The sequence below is a fragment of the Esox lucius genome, chromosome 23 (assembly GCF_011004845.1).
Source record: "Esox lucius isolate fEsoLuc1 chromosome 23, fEsoLuc1.pri, whole genome shotgun sequence".
NCBI lineage: Eukaryota > Metazoa > Chordata > Actinopteri > Esociformes > Esocidae > Esox > Esox lucius.
Window position 1 is genome coordinate 16,459,148 of NC_047591.1, and position 15,039 is coordinate 16,474,186.

At 43.8% G+C, this 15,039-nt stretch overlaps 1 protein-coding gene across 1 annotated transcript in view; it reads right to left on the reverse strand.

The window, feature by feature from the left end:
• sema3aa (sema domain, immunoglobulin domain (Ig), short basic domain, secreted, (semaphorin) 3Aa) overlaps positions 1-14,383 on the reverse strand; it is a 37,954-nt gene extending 23,571 nt beyond the window's left edge. Inside the window, exons 1-2 of the mRNA XM_010887354.5 lie at positions 14,285-14,383; positions 13,477-14,161 (exon numbers count right to left, since the gene is read on the reverse strand). Coding sequence (XP_010885656.2) covers positions 13,477-13,585 — 109 coding nt within the window. The 5' untranslated portion in view covers positions 13,586-14,161; positions 14,285-14,383. The remainder of the gene's footprint in view (positions 1-13,476; positions 14,162-14,284) is intronic.
• Positions 14,384-15,039: the final 656 nt, after the last annotated feature.

Sequence of the window (15,039 nt, forward strand, 5' to 3'; positions counted from 1 at the left end):
GGGCATCAAGGTTCCACCTTGGCGCTCTAATGTCATACCGGACCGAAACTGCATGACCACACCTCAACGTAGAGCAGTTTTTGGTGATTTTTATTAGAAACTAGGCAAAGGCTGATCACTGTAAACATAAATTGTCTGTCTCTGCTTTACCATCAATAAAATACATTACGATGCTGTGCCTCAATGAAATTGAGGTTAGAAGCACACTATATAAATAAAACGAAGTGGAAAGTGTGAAGAATTCATAATGAACACACACGTTTATATAATAAAAATTGAGCTTGGTAACATTCATGTTGGAAAAGCCATTTTTTTATATGACTTAAGGAGGAGTTAGCTAGCTAAGTTTGCTAACTATGTTAGATAGCATTTGCTAAAATAACGATGGAAAAATCAATGCACCTCCAAAAAAAAATTGCGGTTGGAAATGTGCTGTTCCTGGCTTTGGCGTCCATTCAAACAAAAGTACTTGTATCAGACACACCTCAACAAGTTGTAGACACATGCTCTGAACAGGAACCAGCCGACCAGAAAAAACCCATGTCTCAGCAACACTCAACACACAGGGCCATCCATCACCATCCCGACTGACAGGCTATCTATGGACTGTGATCTCCTCTCAGCCCTGCTGGAACAGCACAATGGCACCCTGTTAACAACACGAGCGCTATGTCTGGCTGGGGCTCATGGAGTAGCGGTCAAAGTTAGTACACTAGGTAGGGAATGAGATGCCATTTGGGAAGCAGATCTGGAGCAGACCCACGCAGACTCTCCCTGTGGATTGTGGGTAAGCTCGCGGACATCCGTGCGTATAGGCTTGAAGCGGGGGATAAAAGGGAGACAAGACCGTGATCCTCTCAACTGTGTCAACGTGGGTTTGTGTCAGGTGCTGCTCAAGGGTTAAGAGGGGTATGAGGAGAACAGGGAGGAATGTGGGGACAGTGGGTTACCCTATAAAACAGCTCACAGCCAATGTACAATGTACTAAATGACTGTGTATGTTGGGTGTGTGTGTGTGTGTATGTTTGGTGTGTGTGTGTGTATGTTTGGAGTGTGTGAGTGTGTGTGTGTGTGTGTGTGTGTGTGGATGTTTGGTGTGTGTGTGTGTGTGTGTGTGTATGTTTGGATGTTTGGTGTGTGTGTGTATGTTTGGTGTGTATGCATTGTATGTGTTTTTCATACTAAGTACATTATACAAAAAGCCTTTAATTCCGTATGCACGCTTTTGCTTATGTATGCAAATCTTATCTTAACAGTGTATCTACAGCAGGCCGGGCAGATGGATCCAGGGATGCAGCGTAAAGTAGACAAACAGAGACGAGCTGCTTGATCCAGAAAGTCTGGAGGTCTCGTCAGTGGCTGGTCCAATTCAACACCTACCCAAAAGCCTATCAGATAACCCCTTACTCCTAATCAACCAATCAGCTTAAACAGCCCTGGGACAGGAAACGAGTTATAGCGTGCACCAGGAAAAGTGCTTTCCTGTGGAAGAAATACTTGCAGGAGTTTACTTACATTACATAAATATATTACGTAAATTGGGGATGAAATGAAGAGAGTTGGTCAAAGAAGAAAGAAAGAAATAAGAAATAAGGTCAGCGAAGGAAAAAGAGAAGTCAAATCCTTAACTGTGGTTGTTCTTCTGGGTTTGTCACTGATTATCTAAATAGTAATTCTTATTGATACAAATGGTGAGCAAATAGAGAGACAGAGAGACAGAGAGAGACTTAGAAGAGAGACAGGATAAAGAGATGGACTCACAAGAGACCACATAAAGAAAGACCAGGCCAATAACCATTATTAATAAATCTAAAAATAAAGGACCCTTGCTCCTGCCACTACAAAGCCCATGAATGAATGTAGAGAAAGTAGTAGTACTGAGGCGAAGTTCACCAAACCAGTTCAGAATCAGACTCACAGCCTGAGTAAAAAGTCACATAAGCAAATGTGCCTGCCCAGAGGACAGGCTGTGCTCACTGCTCCTGGGGCGAAGTGGAGGGAGAGCTGTATTTCCCATAACACCGTGACAAACACCAAGGCCTAAGAGAAGACGAAACCATGTAAAATATTTTTGAAGCCCACATCTCACAGGCGGCTAATGGAAATGCTTGGTGTAACATGGGGTAAGACACCGCCTTGGGTAAGACGACCCTGCTCTCGAAGTCTTTACAAAAACACACACACTAAATGTCCCTGTCCATTTTTAAACCTTTTATATCAAATGTATTTTGTGAATCTAATTATATAAATTACAAGTTGATCTAATTATATTGAGAAAGTTGTTCATATAATCAAATTAAGTTAGCCAGAATGAATTTCCAAGTGCATAAATGTAGTGAAGCCTTAAGTTAATTAATCGCCTTGTTGTTGGTTTTGGAGTAATGTAGTCATATTTTAGATTAGTATGCAGGGGGCAAGATGACCCTTCCCAGGTGGTTAGAATGACACTTTATCATTTGTTTAAGTAAACATGGGCTAGTATTGAAATAGTATATTATATCATTTCTATACTAAAATATGAAATACATTTTAATAAATTAATTATACTCATTGCTATATATATATATATATATATATATATAGCAATGAGTATAATTAATTTATTAAAATGTATTTCATATTTTAGTATAGAAATAATACTGTACATGACTGGATATTTCATTTGAGTACACTTCAAATACACACCATTCATATTTTTTTGTTTATCAACAAGAAAGTCCTCCAGAATTTTTTTTTTTTTAAATAACCTGCAGTATTACGAAATAATTTAAATAATTTGGGTGTGCGTCTAAAGACTGCAAGAATTTCTATCCTGGTTTATTGTAATTGGTTTTATTTAACTGTACATAATGGAGTTAACTAGCCATAAGGGAATTAATGTCCATGACAGGTAAAATAACCCCAGACAAAATAGATTTATTTGTATTCCCATTATTTTGATTACGGTAGTTACTATTAAAACAAATATAAATCCCATTATCATTATTATTAATGTTGTTGTGGTTCTTAAGATATTAACATTGGGCTTATCACAGTTATTATAGTGTATGTAGACTTTATGTTAACCTTCCATCCACAAATTCCATGGAAATTAATTATTACAAAGAGTTACAAAAGACACCAGAAACTGGGACAGTGACAATTATTTGAAAGAGACCAGATCAAGAGAAAGAGAATTATAAGAGACCAAATGAAGAGTTATTCAGTACTCAGAACACATTTATCTGAGCTCCCCTCTGTCACTCACACACAATATTTTCCGTAAATGTAAAAAAATATGTCTCAAAGGGTTGCCCTTCTTTAAGAGAAAGACCAGTTAGAATGAAAATAAATAGAATGAAAAGGACAGAGGAACAGAAATCAAGATATTGGACAGAAAGGGGCAGCCTACAGCCGATCATAGCAGAACAGAATAGGAACGTTCATAGCTATTCACCCTGCCCACTACCTCTCTGTTTCTTGTTAGTTAGAAACTCCCACTCCAAACTTCTCTCAGATTTTGGCTCTGGATCTTGGTCTCCTCGCCCCTCTAAAAGCCTCAAAAGTGGACGACTCCTGAACCCTAGAGCAAGGAATGTCTCTCCATGATGGCAGCCAGGGAGCTCTGTCACAAGAGGCTTTCCCCAGAGTTAAAACACACCACATTGTCTAAAGTGTCCCTATCTGAGAAAGATCTGGTCAGATATAACTGAACAAAAAAATGTAATTCACACTGTTCCTATAGTTTTACAATCTTGTCTTATCAGTAGCTAATCCTTCAAAACACTTGAAGGCTGAAAATGTTTGCCCTACGTGCACAACCGCAGACCTGTTTTAATAAAAACATTTCTGAAATACAATAGATACGTCAAGAAAAAGGTTATCAACCAATACAATTTGGAGACGTCACAGCCTCGACTGGATTCAATTGAGCAAAAGGCTGATTGTACTCCAGAAAAAAAATAATAATAAGCATGATTTTGAAGACCCCCCTGAAGGACCATAGCTACGTGAGGGGAATATATAGCGAGCCCATATTTTCAGAACAGACAAGTATTGACTGTCGGTAACTTAATATTGTTGCTTGGGAATTCCCGCTAACATTGACCATTCCTCAGCTTGAGATTGTGAAACTAGAATGAAAACCACAGTACGCGCAGCTATGTCGGAAGGTGGGCTCAGCGAGGCTTTATCATAGCTGGTGATCTCCAAGGCTGTGAGGTGGATGGGATTGGGGCATGCAGCAGCGAAAACCAGGGAGGCAACGCAGAGACAGGCTCTTCTGGAGGGGGGCCCTTGCAACACAAAGCAGAACTGCTCTTTCCCGCAAAACAAATGCATGAGAGAGAGCGTACTAATGCACATGTGCTCATACACATACAGTGCACACCCACACACATAACAGCAGGCATTACATACACAGGATCCATTGCTCTCAGATGTGATCCCACACACACACACACACACACACACACACACTCCTCATAACGTGTTTCACTCATACAGACAGTACCCCCATACCACCACCACCATCTCCAGAAAACATACACACTTTCATAATGTCCTAAACACACACATAGTACACAAACACACACTCATAACCACTTGAACACCCACACTCATAACTTCTCTAACACAAATGCACACTCATAACCATTTCAACACACACACATAAGCTATTTAACACAAACACTAACTCATAACGTCTCTAACACGAACAAACACTCATAACCTTTCTGACACACAGGCACACACTCATAACCTCTTTAACACACACTCAATCACACACTCGTAGCGTCCTTACACACACACGCGCGGACATTCGTAACGTCATTCACACACACTCAAACTATTTCATACACACGTGTGCGTGCATACACATATCCTGTCTGGCCTTCCTATCTCACAGTCACTTATACAAAGATCACCCTCTTTAAAAACATCATTTTTTTCCCCTGGTTCACCACACGCACAGAACCCCCCACCATGCGCACATATACACACACACACACACACACACACACACACACACACACAGACACACACACACATTATAAGACAGCTCTTTGTTCTGGCTTGGCTCCAGGAGAGGTGATTAGGCATGGCTGAATCTGTACCAGAGAGTGTACATGTATAGGTGTGTCTGCGCCTTCTCAGACATTTTTTTTTATTTTTAAATCAAGCCATCTTTGTATCCATGGACATGTGTTGGTATTAAGTACGTACTCGAAACCAACAAACACTCCTGATTCATTCAAACAAATTATCTTCTTTCTATTGTGTGCCATTATGGAAAATAACCTCACCATTGTTTTATGTTAAAAAAGCCTCAGGAAAAAAAATAAAAAGCACTCCAGATTCAATTCTCAAGTGTGATTGTCTGGAGAAGTGCACTTCATCTTTCCATTCTCTAAACAGAGGGGCGTTTTAGCCGCCTACTCCCTCTACACTTCATGCAATGGCGGAATAATGAAACAGAGGCACGGCAATTCAATATGTTTATACAGCACACGTTTCTCTAAATGTGTCTGAAGTACGTCCCGACATGAGAAGCAAACTTCATAAAAACAAATATACTTCAACACTTAAAGCAGTGTACGCGAACGCTAGACAGCAGGCGATGCATGGAGGGAGGGTGCGGAGAGCTAAAGAGAGGGGAGGCGTTTGAAACCAAGACCAAAACAGAACTTGCAGATGGATTTGGGAGTTACCTATTCATCAAAGATCAGTGTCTGACTTTTGCAAATAAAAAAAAAAAAACCTCCTTCCAGTTTGCTTCAGTTGTCTTCTGTTCTCTCACGTGCAGTGCGGTTTAATGACGGTCTCACGCCATCCGCGGCCACAGAGTAAGCACAGGTGGTGGAGTTTTTCAAGGCCTTTCGATGGAAAGTTGGGGGAAGGCTTTGCTCAACAAAATCCTTGAATGTTATCCTAAGCCCTTGGTAATTCACAAGCCTTGGTGTTTAGCTTCTCCTCCTTCCTCTCGTCGACTCACTCCCTCACAGCTGCAGGTGTGTGGCAGGTTGTCATGGTGATGGTTACTATAACAGAAATGCCCTTAACCAATGGATTTTTCGTTTTTTAATCTGAGGTGACAATTGACAGCGAATGACAGGCAAACGTGCGACGCGTGTAAACATGAACTTAGTTCATACTTAGGAAATATGCCCATCTGAAGCCAAGGACTCTGTTGAAGGCTTAGACAATTTCCAATGTGTCACTGGATGAAATGAATGAATACCGCCAATACCTGGTTTTACTTCTTTGAGTTTAAAGGGGAACCAGTCGTTAAAGCCATAACGTTCATAGGTATTTCTTGGAGTGTGACCTTTCTCTGTGACTCAGGAAAGTGAATATTTGCTTTACTTTATTGGTGGTTGCTCCCAAATGAATACAGGTAATTTTTCTCTTCTGACGATGCTGAAGCAACATATGTCAGTGGTTTGTAAACCTCTCAGGCTTCCAGCCGTTTGGCAGAGCAGCACGCCTTATTGCCCTCAGTCAACTAATCATCAACCCCCTTGGTATGTGAAACAACTAGTTCAGGGCTACAACAATATGCGAAATGACTTGGGGGTCCCCGAGGAGAGTTTGGAGAACCACTGAGGAAGGCACGTGTTCCATGTGACAGCTCATAGTGCATTACTTTCCAACAGGATGGGAGTAGGACAGCTCTGATACCACCCATCAGAGGGTATGAATCAACAGCACTAACGAGACCCCAACCGCAAACTCTCTATAGGACTTTGCTAAGTATGGATAGAATTTCATTTTACAGTGGTACTCATCTTTCTAAAGTCACCGCATAACATTCCTGGTTTTTCCTTGATCTACCGTGGGAGACAGAAAGAGAGAGAGAAAGAATGAAAGGTAGAAAGAAAGAAGAGAAAAGGAGAGAAAAGGAAAGAAAGGGGGGTAGAATAAGAGAACTTGGGAGAGGTGAACATTTTGGAGAAAGCAAAAAAGAAAGAGGGGTTTGTATGCGGAACCATTTAATTAGTTTGATTCTCTGCCTGACATCGGGGTAGACCTCAGAGAATGGTTTAACCAGCCCATGACCACAGAAATGGTTCAACCCCAAACACTGTGCGACCTCCCACTCTAGCAGAACCATGCGACCCAGTTATCCCAGGCAGTCAGAGAGGTCCCTGGTTTCAATTATGTACAAATCTCAAACAAAACGTGCATGTACATACACAGACACACACACAGACACACACACAGACACACACACAGACACACACACACACAGAAAAGCCTTTGCTGAAAGGGATAATAACAGCCATGGAGTGAGTGTTAAAAGGCAACAGAGGTTGCTGAGGTCTTTTCTGTTGTCCTCTGCTATTTCTATGTGTGTATACAGTCTAGCTTCTAATGTTCAACATAACTAAGAGGTTTCTAAGATTACACAAAGAGACTGACGCTCGCACAATGCACCTCTAAACAAAACGTTACACACAGGCGTCATCAGACTTGGAGACAGACAGTCGGATATACACACATGTCCATTTATTCAGGCTTACACACAAAGACAGAGACGCTTACACATGGACGCAAACATGCACGAGCAGGCGCACACACTCACACACACACACACACACACACACACTACATAGAGACGTTAGCCTAGGCGAAACATGACCCTGGAGTGGAGCTCCTTGTGGCTGACTGACAAGCCTTAGCAGGTGTGTCTGGTCCAGACACACTGCTGCAATGTCCACTCGGTAACTAAACCCACATTAAACACAGGTGTCCTCCCTGTCACCCTACGGAATCACAGTGTCCAGTGAAAATGACTGGTACACTTCATCCATACCCATCATCCATTCCCATCATCCATACCCTTCATTCCCGCCCCGTTTCTCATCGAACCCGGGACATTTCGTAAAAACACACGAGGAAGCCCCAGGGCGGACTGTCAGAAGAGCACATTGGAGGAAGCACTGCACTTGACCAAAACCACTAGGAGCCCCATCAACTGAGAGGGAAGCCAACGCGTCTCCGAAGAGCACACATTCCTCAACACCAAGGTCTCGTTCCAACGATGTGACATGAATTAGATGAGCGCCTACAACACAGGACGCACACAGGCTGTGACATACAGAGGCACACGCAGAGCTGCATACATATCCAGCTAATATAATCTTTGGTCATAAAAAGTCCTTTTGCATTCAGTGCTTCCCAAACACTACAGACATTTGAACACAGCCTAAACCCTGTTCTCCCGTGTCACTAACGTTTAATCAAGACTACAGACCATAACAGATCATTAAACGCCATGATTAATGACTGTTTATCTTCCAAAGCCGTCGTGTCATTGCGCAACCCTGTGTGGTATACACACGCAGACTCATTCTGGATTTTACAATGAAGTCCATTGCTCCGTGTTATACAAACTGTGGCCCACAGCAAAGGGAGTGGCCCGATGCGGTCTGCTCACAGTACTGACATTATTCTGGGTGGAATGAAATGGCACAGATGACATATCCTAATGACATCCAAAATAATACAGCCGCAACAGGAAACGCGAAATTGTTCTGTGGATCATAACGAAAGGGACAATCGACCGTTCTGCTTAATGAAGGTTTGATGTATTAAGCCATTTGTTACCAATTTAATTTAACTGCCATATCGCGTCAGAATATTAAAAACTATAGGCTTGATTTATACCTTTGTTTATATTTTTTCAATGAAAACATGCAGATTAATGTGAACATTTCTCCAGCACCATCCGGTAGTTTTAACCATAAAAGGGGCAGGCATACATTAACTGATTGTTTAAACTGCTGATTGTTGGATTTTTACTTGTGACAAAACAAGTTTATATATATTTTTTTCAGGCATGTTATTATGCTTTTTTGGTCAGGAAAGTGCTGAAAGATTTTGGAGAGTTTTACTGAGAAATCAGTGGGTCAGAATTGAAGCCATGCTGCTACAGTACCTGGGTGCTGGAGGCAGCATTTTGGATAACTGGACCACCCCAGGCCACACTAGAAGCCTTGTCAAACCATAAACACAGGTTTTGATTTCTTTAACGACAAGGATAAGAAAACATTATGAAGAAAAAAATCAAAATCTACTTCTAGCTTAGAGGTTAGGTTTACAATAAAACTTAGTATTGGGGTTAGCGTTAGATTTGGGTTTACTTTTAGGTTAAGAGTTTGCGGCTAAGGTTAGGGTTAATGTTAGGATCAGGGAACATGTTATTTGTTTTCTTGTCCCCACAAGTATAAAATACAAGGCTGTGTGTGTTTGTGTGTGAGAGAGAAAGGAAAAAAAAAAACAGCAGAGTTACACGGGCAGAAAAATAAAGTGGGAGAAAGACAGAGGGCAAGAAAAGAGACAGAGACACATGCAGAGAAACACGGAAGAAATAACTAATTGGAGGAGCTTGACTGAAGACGGTACTTAGGGGCTGCGGTGTTGCGGGTTGCTTGAGAGCGATTGAAATGTGGTTTAAAGGGGAGGGGCGAAGAGGAACGAGAGGAGGAGAAGGCAGACATCTCTGGGGTCGGTCGGTGCGTTGGGCACCCACCTTGTAATTATCCACATCCGCCTTGTCAGAGGAGGCCCGCAGAACAGACAGATTGACCAGAGAGAGAAAAACAGAGCGGAGGGGAAAGGGGGGAGAGCCAGACAGATAGAGGGATAGAGAGACGAGAGAAAGAGGGCGAGGGTGACACACAGAGGGTAGGAAAAAGGACACTTGACCAAGAGAGAGGGACAAAAAAAAACGAGCTGGCGAAAAAGAGCCAGAAGGAGAGAGGTCTCTGTAGATCTCCACACAGGGTTTATTATGGGTTAGAGCTGCTCCAGACTATGTCGACTTGGGAGTGTGGTTCCGTGCTGGGAGAGTATCTATTTTGAAAGGTTCTGAGGTTCCGAAGGTCTCTTCCCTCTGTTCCCCTTGTACAGTTCCACCCATCGGAAACGGGTCACTGTGAAAAGGCCAGTAATTACCCCAGAGGAGAGTAATTATCAGGTTGGTTAACAAGCCTTTTAAAGTTCCACCAAAGCGCTGCTGTGAGACGCCTGTCTCTTTTACAATCGTTCTGGGAGTCCCGTCTCTCATACCTTTATGGGTCATCTCTCGTTCGCGGATTCGCTTCTGTCTGCCTTTCACATCTGCACCCTCACAAACACGCACATACGGACACATACGCACACGCACACATACGCACACACACGCACACGCACACACAGTCTTTCAGTCTCTCATTCTCCGTCTCTCACATCAACACTTGCTGTCTGTCTGTCTCACTTTGGTCTTGTACACCCGTTTCCTCACTTCCTCTCAGACTAATCGGCGCACTTGTTTCTACCAGCAGGGGTCAGTGTTTCCTCTGTTTAATGATGCTGGGATGACCACGGACGGTTTGTCTAGGTACACCTTTGCATGCACTGTTGAGAGAAAGGTAGTGAGGCACTCAGCAACATACTGCCTTGATCTGTGTCAGAGCAGAATCAGTGCAAGGACACCATGTATCAAGCCTGGGCTAACTGCGCTCAAGTCAAGCCAATGTCTTGTGATCTATTCAGTGCTTAGTCCTACAGTAGTTAGGGCCTGAGCAATGTCATCTGAATAACCTAAAATATAACATTAACTTGGACTAGTTACTTGCAGGATAGGGAAAAAATTGAGCTTTTTTGAGACTGAAGAAAGAGGAAAATAATTATGTGAATGAATAATGTGCAAATTTTGTTGGCACTCCAAAAACAGATCGTTCACTGGTAATGTCTCTCTGACTAACCCCACAATGAAATCATTCAATACGGGCTCCATTTGCCAGCCAACCTAGAAAACTGCTCTCTTTCCACTTGTATTACTGCTTGGTACATGAGCGTTACATTTGTTTGTCTAGCTTTCTCTTTAGAAAGTACTCCCATTATGTTTATTTGATTGTGCTTCTCCTGAGAAAACATTAACTCGTGCTCATTTTGACTGAAGCGCTTCACTCTGTACTTGCTTGACAGTCCTCTGGAGAATTCCTCCTCGTCGTTCATTTGACTTAATTACTCTGCTGGATTCACGGAGAGTGAGAGAATTAATGGCACTTCACTTAACAACCCGTCGCTCTCCCGCCTAGTCTGAGGTGTCTGCCAGCTTCCCTGATTAAAGCGGCGCTTCCATCCCTTCTCTCGTCTCCTCCTTCTCCTCGCCCCTTTCCTCCTTTTTCCGTCAGCCAATGTGTGGGTGTGAACAGAAAGGATTCAGATGACAGGCATCCAGAGAGCCACCTTACACCTGTGGACCCCTTTACCTATGTGACACACAAGTTCGGCGCGCACACACACACACACACACACACACACACTCGTCACCAGACTCAGCCAGGTGTCTTATTATCTGTGTCCATGTCAGATACGGCAGCAAAACTCACACGCCACTCTCAGTCTAAATGAAGTCACCAGACAGAGTGCGTTGAGTCGTTCCACACACCAAGCTACAGACGGACAAATTGGGAGAGATAGATTGAGACGGAGACGTAGACAGGCTTTCCGTTCTTAGCAGGAACGTGTCAACATGAAGAGGCATCTTTCCAAATTGTGGCGCGAGGCTTGGGTTTGTCATGTGACAATCGCCCGCAGCCGTTTGGCTTTCTATCACTCAGTGACACCTTTCATCAGTTCCACATATTTTCTCCTTAGTCAGACGGCGACATGTTAAAACGAGTAGTGGAGCTCAGAGAACAACGGTGCTGTGGTCCAGTCCACTGACAGATGGCTCAATATGGGGAACCATTTTGATGACGCAAAACCCGTTTTCCCATGACGCCTCAGGGCTATTCCTGGTGTACATTGTTACCTCAGGAGGACGTGATGTGTGGCGCCGCAGGTGGAGATGAGTTTTACGGCAGTTTTTTTTTACAGCACATCACCTGAGCCTTCACTGCACTGGTGAAACATCTTTTACACACTGCCACCGAAGAATGTTCACACACAGAGACAAAACAGGGTTCCTGTGTATGCTGACACTTTATAGAGTATACAGCATATTGTACACCACATATAATTAACGTACATAATGCAGATCAATTACATTTAGCCTGTCCTTTTAACATTATTACCAATGAGACACGCACCCTTTTTTATGTAACAGAAACTCACAGACAAAAAAAAAGGTATCTAGAAAAGGACCCTAAGCATTTTAAAATAAATACTATATTGTCATTTCCAAAACCTTCTTTCACTATACTGATATAATGTGGCACTCACTTCAGATCCAATTAACACCTGTCCGAAACAGAAACAACATGTATTTTCCTCCATTAGCCATATTTGCCATGTTCATATTAAGAGGAATTGCTTTTTTAAAAGGACATGAAGTGAGAGGGAGCAAAACCCAAGCAGAAAGAGAAGAGAGGGAGAACGAGTGAGAGTGAAAATCGAGACCACACAGCTCTGTAGCCATATACTTTTGGTCATGTTTTGGACAAGAAACCGCAACAGCTCGCCTTTCAGACCGACCGACATTAAATCGAAACATCCCAAAATATGCCAAAAATGTCTGTGGTTTATTTCGGTCCTGAGATGAAAGGTCTGCCATTACAAAGAGCCTGATTTAGTCTAGGGTGTGAGAGAGAGTCGGCACTGAGCGCGCTCTACAGTCTCCTGCCTCAAAATAACACAGAGAGAGAATAACATGTTGACTCCTGCACTGTATGAACGGTACCCACCCAGATATGAGTTATCCGGGACCTGACACTCATCTGGCGTGTAGTCGATAGGGGTGGAACAGTCAGAATGTTGTAGGTAGAAATGTAACGGTAATGAATAGAGCTGCCAGCATGCCATATTCCCTATCATAGAGTAGAGAATATTCTGTAAACCAAATACCCTCCTGAACAACCTCTAAATGCATTGCACATCGCTTCCATGTAGAACATATCTGTTAAAACATGCAAGTGTGAGTGTGTGTGTGTGTGTGTGTGAACTAGGTACACCTGATTACCCACTTCAAAATGTTGTGTCTGCATTAATGTACATCAATATATGTGTGTGTGTGTGTGTGCGCGCACACGCATCTACGCATCCATGTGTGAGCATGTGTGTCAGGGCAGAGTCCTTCACCTCAGACCAGGAGCCATTAAATGGGCTACAAAGCCAATGCAGAGCTTCTAAAGGGGACAGTGGAAGGGGAAACTCAGCGCGAGGGCCAATACATACATAGCCAAACTCCCTATGAGCATATGGAAACAATCTGACCCTAAGGAGAATGCATTATTCTGAGTGGGATAGAGAGAGAGAGAGAGAGCCTACCGGCAGGGGAGAGTGAAAAGTAAAGAAATAAAGAGGAGATAAATGATTAGGTAGCGAGATGCAAACTAAAAATACAGACAGAGAAAGGGAAAGAAAGAGAGAGAAAGAGAGAGAGAGACTGCACGTATTATGGGAAAACAGAAGAGGGAATAGAAACGTCCACCTTAGGAATCTCAAAGCCATGCTTGTGGCCACAACACCACCAGGGCACTAGGGGAAGAAAACCTCCACACTCACCCCGGTGAGAGAGCTTTAGCCTGGGGACGCTGTGCTTGGGCTCCCCCTGTCCCGGCACCACCGCCTCGCAGCACACTAGCAGCAGTACAATCCCAGGTAGGTAATCCATGGTGCTGGAGCGGTGGCCTCCAGCCCAAGACGGGGCGGACACCCCACACTTGCCCAGGGAAAAGTGTCTCCCAGCTGGGCACGCAGAGAACCGGCAGTGCCTCCCGTCCTGGGAAGATCCACAGACGCCGGAGGGTGTTTTAAGGCGGGGGAAAGATTAGCAGGTTTCGATCTTGATTCGGAGCACCGATTCGGGGGGGCGGGGTGGGGGGGGGTTCTTCAGCTCGAGGAGGGCTCACATGGCTCCCTGTGCGGCGGTCCGGGGCGGTAGACCCTCTGTGTTGTACATATGTCCCCCAGGTGAGGACAGGGTGATGGGGGTCCGGTGTGAAGAGTGAAGGTGGCGCTGGATGCTTCAAATATTAAAGAGATATCCAGACACAGCTGCTATGGAGCTCCTCTCTTCCTGCTCTCTCTTATTTTCTGCTCTCCTCTCTTTTCTCTCCAGTCTCTCTTTTTCCGCAGACACTCAACACTAGCCTCCAGTCCTGTCCACGGCTCCGCCAGAATGAAAGAGGGAGCGAGAGAGAGAGAGGGAGCACTACAACATCCTCAGAAGGGGAGGGGGGCTGAGCAGCTGAGTGAGAGGGGGAGTGTGTGAGAGACAGAAGGGGGAGGGAGCGAACTGAGCAACATTTGAAGGAGTTGGATAGAGAAGAGAGTATCCTGGGAACACAGGTTTTTCTTTTTTCTTTCATACCTTCTTTCTCTTGTCTTGGTTCCCTCCACCTTGGGTCCGCAGTCACTGGTCAGCCCCGGGATTCTGGGGGTGTCTCTGTGAGACTTTCTCCCTTCTCCGACCTAGTTAGAGACAAACTGTAACACATAAGCATTACCTCTGATGACATCTGTAAACGACATTGCATGATTTATAACTGTTACCTTCCGTAAGACTTCAGTCAAAAAGTTATTTTTCTTTTTTTCATGTTTTAAATATATATATATATACACACACACACACACACACACACACACACACACACACGTGTTTCACTGCCAATTAACAATGTTTAAAATCCAGCTTGATAACCTCAAACCAGAAGCCATCTGACTTTAATCAAGCGATCCAACTAATGTCAGACTAAAATCTGGTCCATGTAAAAATCTGAAAACCTTGCTTTCTGGTGAAGCAGGCCTGTAAGAGATCCCGTCTCTCTCATTAAAGTCCCTCTGTGGCGACTCGATGGCATTGTCCCCCTCCCCACCTCTGGACCTGGCCGCCTTCTGTTTCCTCTCACAGTGTGACGGCAGGCAGCTAGGTGGTGATAAAGGCTTTGATAAACAGGAGCATTTATGTGTCGGCTTGCTCACCTCAATGTCACTGCAACAGTCACACTGAAAGCACAAAGCTTTCTCAACGCTCCTCTAGTGTGTTTGGGGGGTAATCGAAAAAGTATGCTGGGTTGTTTTTGCGCGTGAGTCAGTGTGAGTGTGTGTACGTGTCGGTGTTTGCGT